This window comes from Scheffersomyces amazonensis (genome assembly GCF_036850825.1).
Source record: "Scheffersomyces amazonensis strain UFMG-HMD-26.3 chromosome Unknown RJT21scaffold_5, whole genome shotgun sequence".
In the NCBI taxonomy this organism is placed as follows: domain Eukaryota; kingdom Fungi; phylum Ascomycota; class Pichiomycetes; order Serinales; family Debaryomycetaceae; genus Scheffersomyces; species Scheffersomyces amazonensis.
In genome coordinates this window covers 989,401-1,009,028 of record NW_027042745.1, presented here as the reverse complement: position 1 = coordinate 1,009,028, position 19,628 = coordinate 989,401, and the positions used below count along the sequence as shown (strand labels likewise).

The following is a 19,628-nucleotide window of genomic DNA, read 5'->3' as shown; positions in this document are numbered from 1 at the left end:
AATTGCATGGTTGAATTATTTGCTGTTTGCTTAACTGTTTTGCACTTTTATATTCCCTATTTAGTTAATTTTTTAGTTAATAATTTAGTTAATAATTAGTCAAATTTTAATTGCCCTGATATAACTACAAATTATCCTCTTATGACTCAAGTTTACACTAGCTCCAACTTATAAACAACTATTAGTATGTCTTAACATTTGGTTATTCTGTATATTTTTCGCAGCCAATTAAGCATATTCTTATTTTTTCTTAGCCATTAGGATATTTGTGACCGGACTTGAATGACGGGGCCAATGACTACTAATTACTATAAAAAGAATCGAGACTATATTCTTGTAAGTAATTACTAATATATGCTTTCCTTTTCTATCAAAGAATGTCTGTTGAATACACTATATATCTTCAGTTTTGATGCTAATTAGCTTATATATAGATTTTCTACTAGATGGATTGTTTACTATATAGATGACTATACATGGAAACATAACAGATTCTTGAAACACAAATCATAGAACTATCACAAGGACCCTGTCAACCCATACGATATATACATTAATTATATATTCTGTGTTCTATTACACACACACATACATCTATATATATAAGAATATCATAAGTGCTCTTTAAATCTGCGAGTTCTGCTTTAAGTCTGGCGATGTCGCGGCATCTCAAAATTTTCAGACAAAAAAAAAATATTGTATAGCATAATTTTTCAATTCAACTATAACCCCAATACCAACAGAGATCTCCCCAACCATGTCGAGTTTGAGTGACCAGTTGAAGGCTATCAACGACAAAACGGCGTCGGTGGCACTTGACCGGAAATCCCGTTCTCAAATCCATTCCAGATCACTTATTTTTGACTCTAAAGTAGCAGGAACTCAGGACTTTGACTTCCTTCTCCAGCTTGGATTAGAAGGTTTAGATGAATTATCGGATATAGATAGCAGATTTTCTAGATTTAGAGGCTCATTGTTCTCAGATACTTCTGTGAATTTCGATAGAAATGTTCAAACCAAAGATATGTTGAATCAGATCAATAAGAATATCGATGCATTCTTGAATTTAGTGGCTCCATATTATGTATTAAACCCATCCCTCAAAGCATTAGAATGGTTGGTTAGAAGATTCCATATCAACATTCATAATACTGAACGGTTTATTTTGACTGCATTACCCTTCTATGGTGATGCCGTGTTTGTTAAAGTATTGAATGTTATTCCAAAGAATCAGATCCCCAATATCTTCTCGTGGTTACTGGGTTATAAGGATTTACTTAAAACTCCTCCTTCTAGTTCTATTATGAAGGCATTCTATAATGATGCACCACTCTTCACTCTTTATTCAGAGTATATATTGGAACAATTAAGCAATGGAACCATCTTCAAAGAACAGTTAGTATTCTATTTATCAATTACTGTTCAGTTATTGGCATCCTTATCAAAAAAGATAGATGTATTAAATGAAACTTATTTACCATTAATCTTACAAGTTATTGGTAACTTGTTATTAGCCAAAGATTCCAAGTATTCTGCCTCAATTAGAGATGATACAAGATTATCAGCTTATTCATTGATTTCAATCTTAAGTTCCATAATGCCATTATCATTAACTTTAATTCAGTCACTTACTGAACTGATCTTACAGGATATTGCTCATGCTTGGAGTGTCAATACTTCAAGACAGACTTTGATTGTGTTAGGACAATTATGGAATTTCAACCAACAAGATGGCTATACTATTTCCAATACTACTTTTAGTAAATTAGCTCCTACCACTTTACTTACTCATGAAAGTTTGATTGTTGAATTGATTGCTGATGATTACAAATTAGCCAAGTTTCTTTTCTTCTACTTTGCCAATACTTTCGCCAACCCTGAATCGTTCAGATTATTTAAGTTGATCCCAGTAGCTCAAGTTGATTACGCTACAGTTGCTAAGCTTATTAATTCCAATATAGACAATGAAGATAATAGAAGAATCATTATTAGCATTATCGAAGTCGCTGGTAATGCCTTGACAGATCTCTATTCTCCAGATCAATTAAGTCAATTGGAAATGAAATTAATGACTACTTTTGGAAGTATAGTTGATATGGAATTGGATGTTGAAGGCAGTGAAGAAGATAATGCCGATGTTGAAAGTGAAACCGACGAGTCAGATGTCCTTGAAAACCTCGACAGTATTGAACCAACATCTGTTTCATTCATTCTTTCTCAAAATGATGAACAATTCTTTAAGCTTGTTGGAGTTTTATTGAAACATCTTCGTTCAGCTTCTACTAAGGCTCAAAAGTCCATCATTGGTTCATTCACTAAAAGAATCTTTTCATCACCAGATTCTGCTGTAACTTTCTTAGTAAGAATTGCCCTTACACCTTCTATCCCTGTATCAGTGGCTATTTCTGCTATAAGATTCTTAAAGATAAAGTTAAAGGAAGTAGTAACCCAATCATCATCAAGTCCATTGGATTTATACTTATTGATTCCTATCTTATTACTTGGATTGAATGATTCTCGTACTCCAATTAGACAAGCCTTTATTGCATTATTATCCATAGTAAGAGATGTCACTAAAACTAATCATCAAGGTAAGAAGAAAGTCAAGAGTACATTATTCTTAGAGAGTCAAATCTATGATAATATTGAACCAAGTAAAAGAGCCATTATCCCCCCTTCAGATGCAGTAATCTTAGTGGATTTAATTTTTGAAAATGTCGAAGATACTATCCTCACTCCAACTGCAATTAATTCATTACTCTTTCATCATCTTTTTAAGAGTACTAAGAATAATCTGAAGAAATTTGGTCAATTGATAGTTAAGACATTCATCTTGAATCAATGGTCATTAGAATTCTTATCTGTTTCCTTTAAAGCCCATATTTGGAGTATTGTTTCTCAAGAGAATGAATATGGAACTGATGATAGATTCTTCTTTCTTGATACTGATTTATCCAACTATATTTCTAAGAGATCAATGATTATTACTCAATGTAGAGAAGCTAAGATTGATTTCTTTTCAGTTGAAAAGTCCATTGTAGGATTAGTGGGAGGGATTAGTTCTTCTGATAAGAATTCTGCTAAGGAAGCTGATTGGATTAATCAATGTTTGGAAAGTGATATTGCCAACTTACAAATAGTTGTCAATGATCGAGTTCTTAAGATATTCAAAGATTTCAAATCGGTTGATGTGAAGCTTAAGATCTTTAGTAAATTACTTGAATTACTTGTTAATAACTCCAGTATTGAAGTAGATCCATTAGAAACTTTACAACATTTAGATATCGATCATGATCTTTTCTTAGCTGGTTTAGGACTTGTACAAATAGGAACTCAAATTCCTGAACAAGGATTGGCTAAGAGAAGAAGAAGATCTTCCAATAGTACTAGACAAGCCATGGTTAAAGATGATATTAGTAATATAGCAGGAGTTCATTTAAGAAAATTAACTATTGTATTAGATATCTTAGAAAATAGTTTAAGAAGACATACAAGAACTAATGGATTAGGACATCCTGATTTATTAAAGGCTTTGTTTAAGATCTTAACTGATTTAGATTACTTAGGTAATGATGGGAACTTACCAGTGTTGTATGCTCAAGAAACTTTAGCTAATTGTATGTCATTAGTTATTCTGACTATGAAAGCCAGTGAAGAAGAATTCAAATTTGATTCTAATTCTATTAGAGCAGATTTAATTGTAAACTCTATTAGATCATCCCAATCTCCTCAAGTTCAAAATAGATTATTATTAGTCATTGCCGAATTAGCATCTTTAGCTCCAGAAATTATTTTACATTCAGTTATGCCAATCTTTACATTTATGGGTGCTCATACTGTTAGACAAGATGATGAATTTTCTAGTTCAGCTTTACAACAAACTATTGCAAAAGTTATACCTGCATTGGCTACTAATGGTACATCATCTATAACTAATGAAATTGAATTCTTATTAACTAGTTTTGTTACTGCTTTCCATCATATTCCAAGACATCGTAGAGTCAAATTATTTACGGCCTTATCTAAAACTTTACAAGTTGATAAATCTTTGTATATCCTTTTATTCTTGATTGGTCAACAATATGCCAATACTTCGAATAAGATAAGAAGTACTGAATGTGTAGAATTCACAGTATCATTCCTTAAGGGATTCTCAGCCATTGAACAATTAAAGGCTTTAAATCAATTCACAGACCTTTGGAAATTAATTCCTACAACTCCTTTAGATCCAAGATCTGATGAGTATAAGCAATTAAGTATAAGATCTATCTATGGAGCTTCTATTTTAGCTTTGAATGAAGAAGGTTTAACTAACTTATCTGCTGGCTTATTAAACTTTATTGAATCCATATTAAAGGATGAAGTCACTGGCTATACCACCGCCAGTTTAAGAACTAAGATTGGTTTAGTATTGTTAGATTCTCAAGTTCAAGATTCAGAAGTCAATCAATTATTGTCTGAATTCGGTAAAGTCACTTCATTTATCATTATGAACTTAGATACTTTCAATAATTCGGCAGTGATATTATCCAAATTATATAAATTACTTTCTACATTTATGGATTTACTTCCTTTGAATTACTTTATTGATTCTATTATTGAATTACTCGATGTTGAAAATCTTACTGATTCTGTTTCTATCAAAGTGGCCAGAAATTATGTTATCTTGGCTGGTTCTAAATTTGAAAATGAATTGGGTGGTTCTAATGATGATGAAATCATTTATTCAAGTGTTGTGGATAAGTTATTACCTGTTTTAGTTAAGGGAATTAAAGCCAATGTCGATGTAGAATTACAACAATCATTCTTGAATACTTTTGCAATCATTGTTGATAAATTCGGTCCACAATTGGCTACTTCAAAGGATTCGAGTGTTTTGGTCGATGCTTTAAAAGCTGCCACTTCAGAAAATTGTTTATTATCTTCTGAAGTTGAAGTCATTATTTCTTCTATTGGTGTAATTGGTAACATTATAAACATTCTTGGCGTAAAAGCTATTGCTATGTATCCAAAGATTTTACCACCAGCATTAAAGATTTGGGAATCTACTGTTAGTTCTGATGATGAAGAAAGTGCTAAATTACTTCAAACATCAATTCTTGTATTAATTTCATGTTTGGTTAGAAAGTTACCAGCATTTATTTCCGGTAATTTAGAATCAATGTTGATTGCTATTTTAACCAGTGTTTATGTTGATGATGGTTTAAGATCTACTGTTTTGGAATTAATCGTTGGACATGTTGATTTAGCCCTTTTATTAAAATCATTAAGTAATGTTTGGACTAATAAAGAATTCTATACTAATGATAATGCCGGTAATCTTGGATTATTCTTGAAAGCATTAGAATTAACCATTGCTAAGATTGAAAAGAAATCTGCCATTGCTCAATCCACAGTATTTATGAAATGGTTTATTCAAGCATTAGAATTCAGACATTATGTTGAAACACACGATAATAAATTTGATAATAATACAATTTATCGTTTAGAAGCCTCATTCCATTCTTGTGCTATTGCCTTTGTTATGAAGTTGAATGATAAAAGTTTCAGGCCATTATTTGCTAATTTGGTTAGATGGGCTGTAGACGGTGAAGGTGCTAGTAATGATTCTAATAAACTTACCAGATTAGTTGCGTTCTTTAAGTTCTTTAATAAATTACAAGATCAATTAAAGGGAATTGTTACTACTTATTATTCTTACTTGACTGATATTACTTCAAGTTTACTTGAAGATTTCTCAAATAGTAAGATTCAAGATATTAACTTAAGAAGGATCTTATTGGTTTCTTTGAACTTATCATTTAAATTTGATCAAGATGATTACTGGTCTCAACAGGGTAGATTTGAAAGTGTATGTCTTCCATTATTAAGTCAATTGAGTAATATTGAAGATTCAATTGGTAAGTATCTTATTAAGACAATCACTTCATTTGTATCTAATGTTGCTTCAGATGAGTATAATGAGACTTTGGTTCATGGATTAATCAAATATATATCCAATGAAACTGGTCAAAATACTTCTTCTACTAAGATCTGGACTATTAGAGCCTTAAAATCTATCTTCCAAAAGATGGGTGATCAATGGTTAACATACTTACCTACATTAATTCCTTACATTGCCGAATTATTGGAAGATGATGATGAAGCTGTTGAATTAGAAGTCAGAAACGGGCTTGTCCGAGTCATTGAAAATGTGCTTGGAGAACCATTAGATAGATATTTAGGATAGTTAATTATGGAATATATAGAGACATCTTAAAAAGTTTAGTTGCAAAATTATTTGTGGTTTGCGCACGACAGCATGATGGTCGAGGTCGTGTATTCATGTCCAATTTACATCAGAAATTTCTAACGACTTCTACCGAAAAATTTCACCAAAATCACTTACTTAGTACAACCCCAGTAATCATCTTAAGTATAACCACCATAATAAATATGGTAAGTAAACATTGGCCTAGCAATTTCAAATGATATGTGTTATGACTGAGTACTAACTAAATAATTTCTAGTCTTTCTTAAAGAGTGCCCAATCCTTAAAGCCATTATTCGACAGAGTTTTAGTGCAAAGATTAAAGCCAGCTACTAAAACTGCCTCTGGTATCTATATTCCAGAAAAGAATCAAGAAAAATTAAACCAAGGTACTGTTGTTGCTGCTGGTCCAGGTGTTGCCAATTCCAGTACTGGTGAACTCATTCCAACTGCTGTAAAGGCTGGTGATAGAGTCTTATTACCAAACTATGGTGGTAGTCCAGTCAAGGTTGGTGAAGAAGAATATCTTTTATATACTGACAAGGAAATCTTAGCTAAGATTGAAGACAATTAAGTGAATTCTTTGACACTTTTCAATAACCCTTGTAAATAATTCTTAATGATAGTCAGTGAATATAATACATGATACTACTACTGAACATATGAACTTGTAGTACCTCCCACGAATGACTCAACAACCAGTACATAAATATTATACTTCTACTGAAACACGAGTCTATTCAAGTACCTCTATTTATATCTACATCTATATCAATATCTATATTATATATCAATATCTATGCGTAAACCTATCTTTGTATACTAATACACCTAGATCTATTTCTATATATAGGGTACCTACTCCGTCCGTTCCTGCACATAACAACCCTCGGCTTTAATCTAAAGGGGAGAGAGACGAAGTAGGCAGTCCATAAATACGACATCATCACAAGACGATATCATAATCAAAATCTCTAGCATATAATAACAGTCATAATGGCCGAAGTATCACCCACCACTAACCGATTTGCCCAATTCAAATTGGTCCTTCTCGGAGAAAGTGCCGTTGGGAAGTCATCCATTGTTCATAGATTTGTTAAGAATACCTTTGATGATTTAAGAGAATCAACTATTGGAGCCGCTTTTTTAACTCAAACTATTACATTTCCTGAAACTAATACTACTATCAAATTTGAAATTTGGGATACTGCTGGTCAAGAACGTTATAAATCATTAGCACCTATGTATTATCGAAATGCTAATGCTGCTCTTTGCGTATATGATATAACTAGTCGTTCATCATTTAATAAAGCACAAGATTGGATAAAAGAATTAAAGAGACAAGCACCTGAGGGGATCGTTATCGCATTAGTAGGAAATAAATCTGATTTAGCTGAAGACAGACAAGTTGAGGCTGATGAAGTTGAAGAATATATTCAACAGCAAACATCCGAGGAGGATGGTAATAGTCGCATAATCACTTCTGAATGTTCAGCCAAAAGTGGTGAAGGGGTGTTAGAGATATTCAATAGCATTGGAAGAGCCTTACCAGTTGAAGAAGTTATAAATGCAAGCTCTAGAGGTAGATCCGCTGGAGGAGCTAGACAACAAGGAGGAATTGATTTGGCTAGAGCTAGGAGACAACAAGCTGCGGCAGCCAATAGCAGCTGTTGTTAGGGGTTTTCGGGTCAATCAGGTCATCTATATAACATAATATAATAGTTTGAAGTCGGAGTACTTCAAATAAAGTAGCTATCATATGCTAAATTTCATACTTACTTAAGTTACATTTCTCTATCATGTTCGGTTTTCCGGTTTGTTTATTTGTTTGTGTATTTCTATAGAAGTGTTCTGTTAATGAAGCGCCTATCTATCACCATATGTTACTGTAGCTCTATCTCTATATCCATCTCTATCTCTATAAGCATAGATACAGCTGCCCTCTATCTGTACCCCTCCTTATGTGCAGGGTTTGTTCTTTCCGGGTAACTTGCCATTCCTGTCTGTCTCTTCGAAATTTTTTTCAGCCCTCAGCACACGACCTGTTCCCATTCAGTATAGAAAAAATTTTTCACTTTACTTGACAGTACTTACTAACGATTTACTCCTTTTCCTTCTTCATCATTCAAGATATATTGTTAAAGATGTCTGCTCGTCCACAAGTTTCTGTTGTTTCTACTACCGGTGAATTAACCACCTCTCAATTACCATTACCAGCTGTCTTCTCTGCTCCAGTCAGACCAGATATTGTTCACTCTGTTTTCGTTAGAGTTAACAAGAACAAGAGACAAGCTTACGCTGTCGCTGAAAACGCTGGTCACCAAACTTCTGCTGAATCTTGGGGTACTGGTAGAGCTGTTGCCAGAATTCCAAGAGTTGGTGGTGGTGGTACTCACCGTTCTGGTCAAGCTGCTTTCGGTAACATGTGTCGTGGTGGTCGTATGTTTGCTCCAACTAAAACTTGGAGAAAATGGCACGTCAAGGTTAACCATAACGAAAAACGTTATGCTACTGCCTCTGCCATTGCTGCTTCTGCTGTTACTTCTTTAGTTTTAGCCAGAGGTCACAGAGTTGAACAAGTTAAGGAATTACCATTAGTTGTTTCTAACGAATTCGAATCTGTTAAGAAGACCAAGGAAGCTGTTGCTGTCTTAAAGGCTGTTGGTGCTCACAAGGATGTTATCAAGGTCATCAAATCCAAGAAATTAAGAGCCGGTAAAGGTAAATTAAGAGGTAGAAGATTCACTCAAAGAAGAGGTCCATTAGTTGTCTACTCTCAAGATAACGGTCTTGTCAAGGCTTTAAGAAATGTTCCAGGTGTTGAAACTTCCGATGTTAAACACTTAGGTTTATTACAATTAGCTCCAGGTGCTCACTTAGGTAGATTTATTATCTGGACTCAAGGTGCTTTCGAATCTTTAGACTCTGTCTACGGTTCTGACTCCACCAAATCTGTTAAGACTGGTTACTCTTTACCATCTAACATCATTTCTAACACTGATGTTACCAGATTAATCAACTCTGCTGAAGTTCAAGCTGTTGTCAGACCAGCCGGTCAACCATCTCAAAAGAGAACTCACGTCTTAAAGAAGAACCCATTAAAGAACAAGCAAGTCTTATTAAGATTAAACCCTTACGCCAAGGCTTACTCTGCTGAAAAATTAGGTTCTGCTAAGGTTGCTAAGACTGCTGCTAAGCCATCCAAGGGTCAATTCTCTGAAGTCTTAAAGAACTAAATTAGTTAATAGTATAAGTCATTACGACCATCTATTAGCCAATTAAAAATTCAAGACTATTTCATATGTATATTAATCTGTAAATTCTGCTAGTACTAACGAGGTTATGAAAGTTTTGTACTAAAAAATATAATATATGTAATTGATCTAAATTAACTGCATTGTAGCCAAGACTTGTAGAGACAGGTTGCACGCAAATGAAATTTGTCTAGACACTGTTTGAGAATGGTATTATAGTGGCCTGTTGTAACTGCTACATAAGTATTGTAGTACTCTTGCAGTTTGGATACTAGTGTGGTTTAGTTGTGTAAATTTGCAATACATATACAGTGCACACTACAGTGAACCAGTAATTTTATAATATGTCAACTACGTTGCTTAGCAGCATGGTTGAGGCGACCCAACACGACATTTAAATTCTAATTAATTATTATAGCTCAAAATTACTCTTAAACCAATTACTAACTCGTCGCTACTGGACTAATAATCATTAAGGCGGCCAGATTGTGTTTCATTAGTGATGCGTAAAAATTATTGTGAGGCAGCGATGCACAGACTAAATGGTATGTCACCATATCCATCGCAAAAATTACCCCCTTCTTTCCAACTTTACGAATGGATGCAACGTGTAAAAATCTTTGTTGTAGATCAGTATAATGGATATAATCGGAAATCCTCATTAATATGAAAAATAGGTGCTAAGTACAATGTTTTAGACGGTGTCATTTACAATTCATATATGCATAAGAATAAACTTGTTTTTTATTTATTGGCCTAATGAGTAATATCTAATATACAAGAAGTAATAATAATTTAAGAGTAAAAGTAAAATGAAACCAAGCGAAAGAAAGAGAAATATCCTTTTTAGAAAAATGTTTTAATGTCAAATCCTACCCATTTCGTAAGTTATAATAGATTAACTACTTAAAGGTGGAAGAACATTTTCAGCAAAGAAGTTTAATCCGGTAGTTGGATCAGTACCAACAATATTACCTCTAGTATCAGTATATTCACAAATAGTGTATTGACCCCAAGCGTTGTCACAAATAACTCTTGCACAACCTAATCTTGAAGTTCCTTTCCAAACAACTTGAGTAAAATGTCCGGTAGATTCACTGAATCCTGGATCAGCAAAATTGTATAAGGAAATTTCGTTATACCAAGCATCAACAGGACTGTAACCACCTGGATAACCAGCTGCCAAGTTTTCACCGTATGGACCACCAGAATGAATTAATTGAACATTGTTACAATTAAAGTTGCTAGCTGCGTAATTTGCTGCGTATTCAGCAATAGCATTATCCCAAGTTAAATTTGGAACACCATGCAAAGCTCTCTTTTCATTGTGAGCAGCTAAAATATCAGATTCAAATTGAACATCTGAAGTGAATGGATCACCGGCTTGAGAACTGGTAGAGGTAGTGGTTTGCTGAGTTGTGGTTGTAGGAGTCGTTGGTGTTGGAGTAGAAGTAGTAGTAGGAGTAGTACTAGTGGTTGTAGGTTTAGTAATAGTAGTAGTTGGAGTAGTACTGGTGGTTGTAGGAGTAGTACTAGTGGTTGTAGGAGTAGTACTGGTGGTTGTAGGAGTAGTACTAGTGGTTGTAGGAGTAGTACTGGTGGTTGTAGGAGTAGTACTGGTGGTTGTAGGAGTAGTACTAGTGGTTGTAGGAGTAGTACTGGTGGTTGTAGGAGTAGTACTAGTAGTAGTTGGAGTGGTACTTGTAGTTGTTGGAGTGGTGCTTGTAGTTGTTGGGATGCTTGTAGTTGTTGGTACAACGGTAGTAAATGGACTAGTTGTAGTGGCTGGAGTATTTGGTGCAGGTGGAGCAGTGTTAAGAACTACTACATTTGTTTGAGTTTTTGTAACAATGTTATTAGTGTAAGTAATCCATTGAGTTAAAGCAGGAGCTGTTACCCAATTAGTATAAATGAGAGGAGCGGCATTTGAAATAGCTAAGATTGAAGCTAACATTAAAGCTTTGTTGTTATTTAACTTCATTTTGACTTGTAGTTATGTCTGTAAATGTATGTATATGTCTATGTAGTGGTGAAGGAGTGCGTATATGTTTGATCAAGTGAGTGTCAATAGTTGGCGAGATTTAAGATCAAAATATGGGGATAGACAGTTAATTGAAAAGTGAGATAACTATAGATCAAAAGGAAACAAGGAAAAGGGATTTGAAGAAGTTATTTGATTTGATTTTGGGGAATGGGGATTGTTTTGGATATATATAGGTTAGAGAGTTTATGAATAATTTGTTGAAAAGGGAGAGAAGGAAATTAAGCATGGACGTCAAGACAGAAATGGTGAACAAATTAGAATTATGCATCAAGTGCATAATCTTGGATGCAAATAATGCAATTTGGTGAATATTACCAGCATAAAACTTAGTAGGAGAAGAGTATCTTATTTTTTGCTTAGGAGGTTGCCATAAAAGTGTATAGATCATGCATTAACAAGAAAATTATTTTCTTTCAGAAACGTTGACATGCTTTATTCACCATCCCAATGATTAATTATACAACTTGTTAGCTTAATTGGGGTTGAAATTTGCATGATTGATGCGAATTATGCACCAGCTCTGCTTTGAAAATTATTTATTTTACTTTTTTGCAAGCATAAGCAACCAGCCATTTCTTGTGTGCAGGTATGTGTCCCGATTAGGCTTTGACACACATTAAACTGTAAAATCAGATCAGGAGCAAATTAAGAGCTTTTGAGCCCAGAGCGCGTTCGAGGCAAATATTTGCATTGTGTTGCAGGTTTTAATTAAATTTTTACAGGTTAACGTTTTGATTGGCGTTAATTATACAAGTTACATAGTATAAAATTAGAGAAAAGACGCGAGACACTTCAAATTGATGTGGTTAAGTTTGCTATAGTTAAGGAGTTCCCATTGGATGGTTACACATGGGACGGTAAAGGCGGCAATGCAACAGTGACAGTTAGTAATAAATTATGAGCCCAATGAAAGCGATTAAGGGTGAGGTTGTATTTGTGGTTGAAGTTGTTAAATTTACTGGCTGTTGAATTATTTCAATGGCCATTGTTCTTGTCGTACAATGCGACTGGCTAGTTGACCGATTTGAATTTGTACATATTTCGCTTGTAAGATAATTCTCTACGTCTGTAGTACATTGAAGAGTTTCATTGTTATTATTATGATCCCACCCCACAAGTACAAGGGATAGGCTGGAGTAGGTTTGATCTGAGGATGTGCACCTCGCTTGATCTGATTTGAGTGATTTCCATGTATTGGTGTTTACAATGTGAATGTGGTACAGTATTTAAATAATAAAGCAAGTAGTAACTACCAGAAGGGTTATAGAATTATAGTATAGTGCATTTTAAAGTAGCATACATGTATGTATTATCTACAGTTACTGTATTATAACCAACTATAACAGAGTACAGACTGCACCAATTACACATGTAGAGTAGTCGTACTGCCATGAGCCCAAGTCTGAATTTAAGACTTAAGACTAAGGAATAAATTTCCGATTTAATATACCAATAGTACCCAAATGACCAAGAGAACCAATAACATGAGTTGGATGACCATTTCGGAGGAAGAATTCCAAAGGTTGGCGAAGGAGGCCCTTATGTCCATCCACAGGACAGGGTTTTTGCATGGGGATATTCATATTAGGAATTTCAAATATGATCCAAATCGAGGTCGGGTAATATTTTATGACTTTGGACTTTCAAAATTCAAGTCATTTGTTGGAGATACAAGAAAACTATTAGGTCCGACGAAGAAGGATAAAGACGAAGAATTAAGAAAACTAAGCGAAGTTATACATGAATATTATATAGGGTTAGGCCCCGGGATGTAAGTAGCTTGAAACATACCTCATTCTTTAGAGATTTATATTTTAGAGTATTAATTTATAATTGCATTGGTTAGTAAATTCTACTCCTCTACCAGGCTTAGTTAAACAGTCATGTAATGGTATGTAAAATAATACCGGCTCGATATATATCCGATCACCTGATCCACATCACCCGTTTGAGTGCTTTTTTTTATCCAGCTTGCTCTATCGGCTGCTCTTCGTTTGCACTCCCGGCACTTTGTGTCATGTTTTATCGGTCCCCTATTTTGGGGCCAGCATAAATTGTTGAATCTGTATGATCCAGGAACGTTAGAGTGGCTAGCAAGTGATAATTGTTTATCTGAGTGTACAGTTGATCTGTCAGTGTAAGTGATAAAAAGCTGTAGTCGTTAGATAAGTATAATAAACTATCAATAGTTAATATACTTTACACTTTATTCCAAAGATGTTGAAAGGGTTACGGAAACGAGCTCTGATACTTCTGCTTACTTCCAACTATCTGCAGTCAAGCACTAATTCTAATGGAGAAACTAATTTCGATAGAGTATTAAATCAAGTTCATGACTTTGAAATAGCCTTACAAGCTATGGATTATCTCTTAGATGATAGAACTCAAGAAGGTACTAAACTTTTAAAAGATGAAGCAAATGCAAGACAAGAATCAGGATCAGATCAACCAGCTGGGATATTTCCTTTAGCTTTAGGAGTTATGGAATTCATTGAAGCTACATTAGGATTTGAACCGGAAGTTATGGATAAAGCTATGAAGACATTAAATGAAGCTGAAGCTGCTTCATTAGCTAATTCAAAATATAATGTTAAATATAATATGGCTACTTCATGTATTTATCCTCCAGGTACAGAATTTCAAGTTACTTATGCAGAACTGACTTTATTAAATGCTTTACTTATGTTACTTAAAGAAAATAATGGAATGGTAGAAGGGGCTAAAGCATTATTTAAATTAAGAAGAGCTTATCAAACTTTAGATTCTATCTATAAGAAAATAAAGGATCTGGAAGGAGTATTTAATAAGAATCTTGCTCGAGTTAAGAAAGAATCTATTGGAAGAAGTGTTAGTTCAGTAGATTTACCAGGTTTTGAAGTTCCTTCTGCTACTAGTTCATCTGCTTCATTACCAGAAGATCTTAGACTCATGAAGAATTTAGAAAAAGTATACCAAATGAGGAAATCTAGAGTTGAAGGAACAAACATTAATCAAATCCCTGAAAATACTATAGCTCCACCCAACTTATTTGAAGGTTTAGATTTGGATCTGACTCGTGCTTCAACTTCAAGATCATCATCTCCTATACCTGAGAAACCAATAGAGTGTAAGTCACCACTTGAAAAGGAGAATGATGTAGAAGAAGATGATGAAGATGATGATGATGACGATGAGGAATTCTCAGATGCATTTGAAGATTTAACATTCGATGAGACTAAAAGTTCATCATTCCTTTCAGGAACTGGTGAGTCAATCACTTCTTCTGTAGGAAGTACTGGTAATAACAATTCTCCCAGTGCAGATAATCATTTGCATGTATCTACTGTTGATGAATTCATTCATTCTGGTGTACAACTCTGTTTTGGAATTCTTCAAGTAGTATTATCATTGATACCTCCTACCATTGGGAAAGTTCTTTCTATTGTTGGATTTAGAGGAGATAGAGAAACTGGTCTTAAAATGCTTTGGAGAACTGCCATTACCAGTCGTAATATTCATGGAGATTTGGCTCTTTTATGTCTTTTGGTATTTTATGATGGACCAGTCCAATTTGTTGATGTTGGATTCCAATTACCAGGTCATGAGGATTCAAATGTCAAGCATGTACTTAACATTGAATCCAAGACCACTATCTCAGAACAAGACTTATCTAAAGTTTTACAAAACCCTAATCTTTATACCCCTCAGTTACTTAAGAAAGTTAGACACTTATTTCCTCATAATGCTCTTTGGTTACTGCAAGAAGGTAGAATTCTTGCATCTCAAGGTCAATTACATCGTGCTACAGCCATGATGCAAGAATTCACTGATGATGAATCTAGTATTATTAATATGCAACAAGTTGAAGCCCTTATGATTTTCGATAGAGCTATGCTTTATAGTTTTCAACATGATTATGTTAAGGCTGCTCGAGACTTTATCTATTTGATTGATATAAACTCTTGGTCCAAAGGAGTATATTTATATATGGCAGCTGCATGTTATTTGGAACATTATAGAGCATTAAAGATGGGATTAGTTCAACCAGATGATACTAGCAGTCTTGAAGAAGAATTAGCCAAGTATGAGAAATTAGCTTTTAAATATTTTGAATTGGCTCCAACTTATGTACCAGGCCATGGAATTAATGCTTCACAAAAGAAGGGAGGTATTGGAGGAAGTAGTAAGCAAATGCCATTTGATAAATTCTTATTACGTAAGATGAAACATATAGAAGGTCAAAAATCTCAATATCCTAATATTGCCTATGTAGATTTAGTGGGTACTTCACTTATTCATGAACTTGTCTACTTTTGGAATGGATATAATAGAATGGATACTGAAGATTTACAAATATCACTTAAATTATTAGGATACTCAGGAGCTATTGATTCTGAATATTCTGCTAATACTAAAGATCATAATTATGCTAAAATTAATGAAATAGAAGATGAAGCTCATATTCGATTCTTTTTACAAGCTTTGGTACTAAGACTGTTGGGGGAAGTTGAACAAGGTCAAACTCTTATAGATACCAAACTTTGTCCAGCTATTATTGTTCAAGATTTCCCACAATTCAGATTTCATAAACTGATTTACAGTCCTTATTTATATCCTACAGTTATGTATGAAAAGGCCATGTTTACTTGGATGTTGCATAGTAAAGTTTCTGATCGGGCATCACTTCGTTTAGCCGTAGCTGAAAGTAAAGGTTGGTTAAAGAGAGCTGAACATGTAGGAGAAGGAGATTATGAACTTAGTAATCGTACAGGAATGAGAATTAAAGCAGCAGGAGATCGATTAGATCAACTAGGCAAATCCATTAATATATAAACTATACATATATATATATATATAAATAAATTTATTTATTATTTATTACTCAATACGTCTACTTGTACGTCTAGTTAAAGTAAGTATCAACCATAGCATCGGCTACATTAAATCCAAATCCAATACTTATAATCCAAGCTATAGCCAAGATAGGTAATATACCTCCTATTATAATTAATTGTAGTAATTTAGCTGGTGAATAACTAGTAAATGAAGATGAAGATGTTGAAGATCTACTTGTTGTAGATGCATTTATGAAAGGTAATGAATTAAATCCATAAAAAGTACTAACAAAATAATACCCTATTGAACCAAAATAAAGTGAATTACCTAATATAAGTGAAAATAAGGATTTTTTAAGTCTTAATAATGGTAATAATAAGAATTGTAGGAGATATAAAAGTGCCCAAATGACTAAAAATGAATTACAATGAATATCAAAACAAAATCCCCATTCAATATAATTAACATTATATTTATTAAATCCTCCTAAATTACCATAAGTATTATTAAATAATTTATTAGTAATAAACCATGATATAGTTGCAATAATAAATCCTGTTAAATAAAAATCAATGAATACCATATATACAATTAATTTTAATATATCAAGAAATCTTGGAGAATAAGCTAAACCCCATGCAATAGCACTAATGGATAAAAATATCGTTAATAATATAAGAAATGATGGATCATCTCTTGTATAAGATGATTTACCATTATTAGTTGTTTGTTGCTTATAAAAATAATGTGATCTATACATTTTCTTAGGATTTATAACTAAATGAAAGATTTCCCATATAGCCGTTTCAAAATCAAGTGTAGTAGGTTTAAACAATCGTCTAATCATTTTCTTTAAATTTTGAAATCTACTACTAATTGTATGACTACTACTAATTGATGATGAAGAATTATAATTATTAGTACGTGGAGTATATAATGATGAATGAGTGGAGATAATTGATCCCGCAGTAGTTGAGCCCACAAATCGCAGAGAATTCGGTGTAGATGCTACATGAGGAAAGAGATCCTGCGTACTGTAAGGTAAATTGACTCTTTTACTCATAGTCAATGATGATAAGCAAATGTAGGTAGTATATTAGTATGGGTAGTAGTGGAATTTAGTGTTAAAGTTAGTGACGGGACACGTCTTTTTTCAATTGGTACAGTACAAAGTACAGTCTCTCTCGCTCTCTGTCTCTCTCTTTGTCATTTTCCGTCACGCACACGCATCTCTCTCTCTTATAAATGATCACTATCATAATTGTCATACAATAATTGTTAAACTACTATTTATTACTGCTTACTTTCACTATCATATATAATATAATATAGTATAACATAATGTCAGCAAGAGGACCCGAACCGAGACATACGGGAGGTGAGACCGTGACGCAAACAGAAACTCATCCTATACTACGGTTGAGAAATGCCGATAAACAGAATCAAAAGAAGCAATCTAGTCAAACTAAGCCGGCTGTTAGATGGAATGAAGATGTAGTGGATAATGAACATATGAATAAAAAGAAATCAAAGATATGCTGCATATTCCACCCACAACGAGAGTTTGGCGAGGACTCTGGTGACTCGTCAAGTGACTCCAGTAGTGATGAGTCGGGGGATGAGGGCCGTAGAGATAACTTTAATCATAATCATAATCATAACCATAATCATGGTGATCATGATCACGACCACGACCATGAAAATGTCCATGATGGAGATGAGGATCATATATGTGAACATGGACATGTCCATAGTAAAAAAAGTCGTAAATCTGCGAAGGATAGTAAACCAAATGCCTACGAAACACAACCACATTACCCTAATCAATCGACTTTACCGCAAGAGTTACAAGGTAGTTCTAACACATAGAGTATATAAACACTAATTAATGCATGTATTACGATTTTACATATATGTACATTATTGTAGAATTTTCGAACTCTCATTGGACTTGACATGGAAGAAGTTATTAATCTCTGTTTCCCATATATTATTAAGTATATCATCTTTATCTTCAAAGTTAATATGACCTGATTTTGTCTTTGGTAATTGACTAGGAATATTCTTATAACGATCTAAGAATCCTAGAACTCCAGTAGTGGCTAGAGATCTACCAGTAGTAGTCGATACTTTAGTAGGAAATCGTAATCGAATTGAAGTATACTGAGTTAGTATAGTTTCATTCTGAATTTTCAAATTATATGAGTATGATGTTGAGAATGATGGAGAACTCGTAGCATTTTTAGTATTGGCTTCATCGTCCAAATATAATTCCTTATAATCAAGAATCTTCTGTTGGGTTCTATTCAATTTCTCATTAGATTCAACATTATTGTATCGATCCACAAAGTTACTTTGGAAATCATTGATTTCTTGCATGATATCATTAACGTCATTAACATGTAGAGTTAAATTGTCTACTAAGGATGGAGATTTCCACAGCTCTAGTCTATATTGAGTATCAGGAACTGTGGTTCCAAGGGGAGCTCCATCTGGATGGAACAGTGGATCATCAACATTATCATCATCATCATCATCATCATCATCGTTATCGGATGCGTCATCCAGTTCACTTTGATAATTAAGAGAATTGGATGTTCTAGTTATAGGAGTATTTTCACTTTCTTTAAGTGTCAACATTGGCACTAATGAGTGCATGCTATTATGGGCTATATTTATTATTTGGTTAATCTTATGATATAACTTATTAGATTTAGGCGATGATGTTAAGGGTCCATCATTAACAGTAGTCGATTCATTTTCCACTAGACTTCGAAATGAATTGTCAGTATTAAATAATGCTGATGAATTACTTGTTATAGGTGGTCTTCTAGTATTATACTCATCTTTAAGAACTGTAAGTGGAGATACACTATCCTTCTGTTGCTCTGCATCATCACCTTTTGATTGCGAAATATTATACGAACTCCATCGCTTGAGATGAGGCCGACTGGTATCTACTCTCAAATTACTGATTCTCTCACTATTGGTATTATTAATATTGTTAGTTGTATTAGCATTGTTAAATAAATTATGACTTGAATGCGATTTGGTTAATTGGAAATTATGGTTGAGTGCCGTTTGGAGGAGATCGGAATTAACTCTTGAAAACCGTTTCCCTCGTGATGATTCGCTTGCTGCTCGTAGATTTGCATCTCTAGCTCCGGCAAATGGATCCGATGGTTCTCGCGGTATAGATCTTCTGTCTCTGTCTCTGTCACCAGTAAAATCTCGTGAGTATCGGTTTTCACGTTCCATGCCTTCG

The 19,628-nt window shown here is 33.9% G+C and overlaps 9 protein-coding genes across 9 annotated transcripts; 6 read left to right on the top strand and 3 right to left on the bottom strand. All coding sequences in view use genetic code 12, as the record gives it.

Moving 5' to 3' along the window:
• The first annotated feature begins 730 nt into the window (after positions 1-730).
• On the top strand, positions 731-6,299 carry RJT21DRAFT_108310 (snoRNA-binding rRNA-processing protein). Its single transcript, XM_064879872.1, has one exon. It carries the CDS (start codon positions 758-760, stop codon positions 6,227-6,229), a length of 5,472 nt encoding a protein of 1,823 aa, XP_064737436.1. The 5' UTR covers positions 731-757; the 3' UTR covers positions 6,230-6,299.
• On the top strand, positions 6,300-7,075 carry RJT21DRAFT_121944 (uncharacterized protein). The gene is made up of 2 exons (XM_064882252.1): positions 6,300-6,438; positions 6,510-7,075. Exons 1-2 carry the CDS (start codon positions 6,325-6,327, stop codon positions 6,822-6,824), a joined length of 429 nt encoding a protein of 142 aa, XP_064737435.1. The 5' UTR covers positions 6,300-6,324; the 3' UTR covers positions 6,825-7,075.
• A 55-nt stretch (positions 7,076-7,130) lies between these two features.
• YPT52 (Rab family GTPase) lies at positions 7,131-8,124 on the top strand. The gene has a single exon (XM_064882251.1). It carries the CDS (start codon positions 7,247-7,249, stop codon positions 7,925-7,927), a length of 681 nt encoding a protein of 226 aa, XP_064737434.1. The 5' UTR covers positions 7,131-7,246; the 3' UTR covers positions 7,928-8,124.
• Positions 8,125-8,338: 214 nt separating this feature from the next.
• RPL4B (60S ribosomal protein uL4) lies at positions 8,339-9,664 on the top strand. Its single transcript, XM_064882250.1, has one exon. It carries the CDS (start codon positions 8,395-8,397, stop codon positions 9,484-9,486), a length of 1,092 nt encoding a protein of 363 aa, XP_064737433.1. The 5' UTR covers positions 8,339-8,394; the 3' UTR covers positions 9,487-9,664.
• Positions 9,665-10,402: 738 nt separating this feature from the next.
• Positions 10,403-10,849, bottom strand: RBE1 (sterol-binding protein; the record flags this gene model as incomplete). Its single annotated transcript, XM_064885508.1, has 1 exon — positions 10,403-10,849. A coding segment is annotated over one exon (447 nt), but the record flags the coding sequence as incomplete, so codon positions are not given.
• A 2,916-nt stretch (positions 10,850-13,765) lies between these two features.
• IML2 (Iml2p) lies at positions 13,766-16,360 on the top strand (the record flags this gene model as incomplete). Its single annotated transcript, XM_064885501.1, has 2 exons — positions 13,766-14,603; positions 14,787-16,360. The coding sequence occupies 2 exons, from the start codon at positions 13,766-13,768 to the stop codon at positions 16,358-16,360; spliced, it is 2,412 nt and encodes an 803-aa protein (XP_064737431.1).
• A 35-nt stretch (positions 16,361-16,395) lies between these two features.
• RJT21DRAFT_47976 (uncharacterized protein) lies at positions 16,396-17,499 on the bottom strand. Its single transcript, XM_064884736.1, has one exon. The coding sequence runs from the start codon at positions 17,424-17,426 to the stop codon at positions 16,431-16,433; it is 996 nt and encodes a 331-aa protein (XP_064737430.1). The 5' UTR covers positions 17,427-17,499; the 3' UTR covers positions 16,396-16,430.
• A 1-nt stretch (position 17,500) lies between these two features.
• RJT21DRAFT_47977 (type 1 protein phosphatase-activating protein) lies at positions 17,501-18,258 on the top strand. The gene has a single exon (XM_064884737.1). The coding sequence runs from the start codon at positions 17,705-17,707 to the stop codon at positions 18,230-18,232; it is 528 nt and encodes a 175-aa protein (XP_064737429.1). The 5' UTR covers positions 17,501-17,704; the 3' UTR covers positions 18,233-18,258.
• A 25-nt stretch (positions 18,259-18,283) lies between these two features.
• RJT21DRAFT_3344 (uncharacterized protein) lies at positions 18,284-19,621 on the bottom strand (the record flags this gene model as incomplete). The annotated part of the gene is made up of 1 exon (XM_064884178.1): positions 18,284-19,621. The coding sequence occupies one exon, from the start codon at positions 19,619-19,621 to the stop codon at positions 18,284-18,286; it is 1,338 nt and encodes a 445-aa protein (XP_064737428.1).
• Between the last annotated feature and the right edge of the window lie 7 nt (positions 19,622-19,628).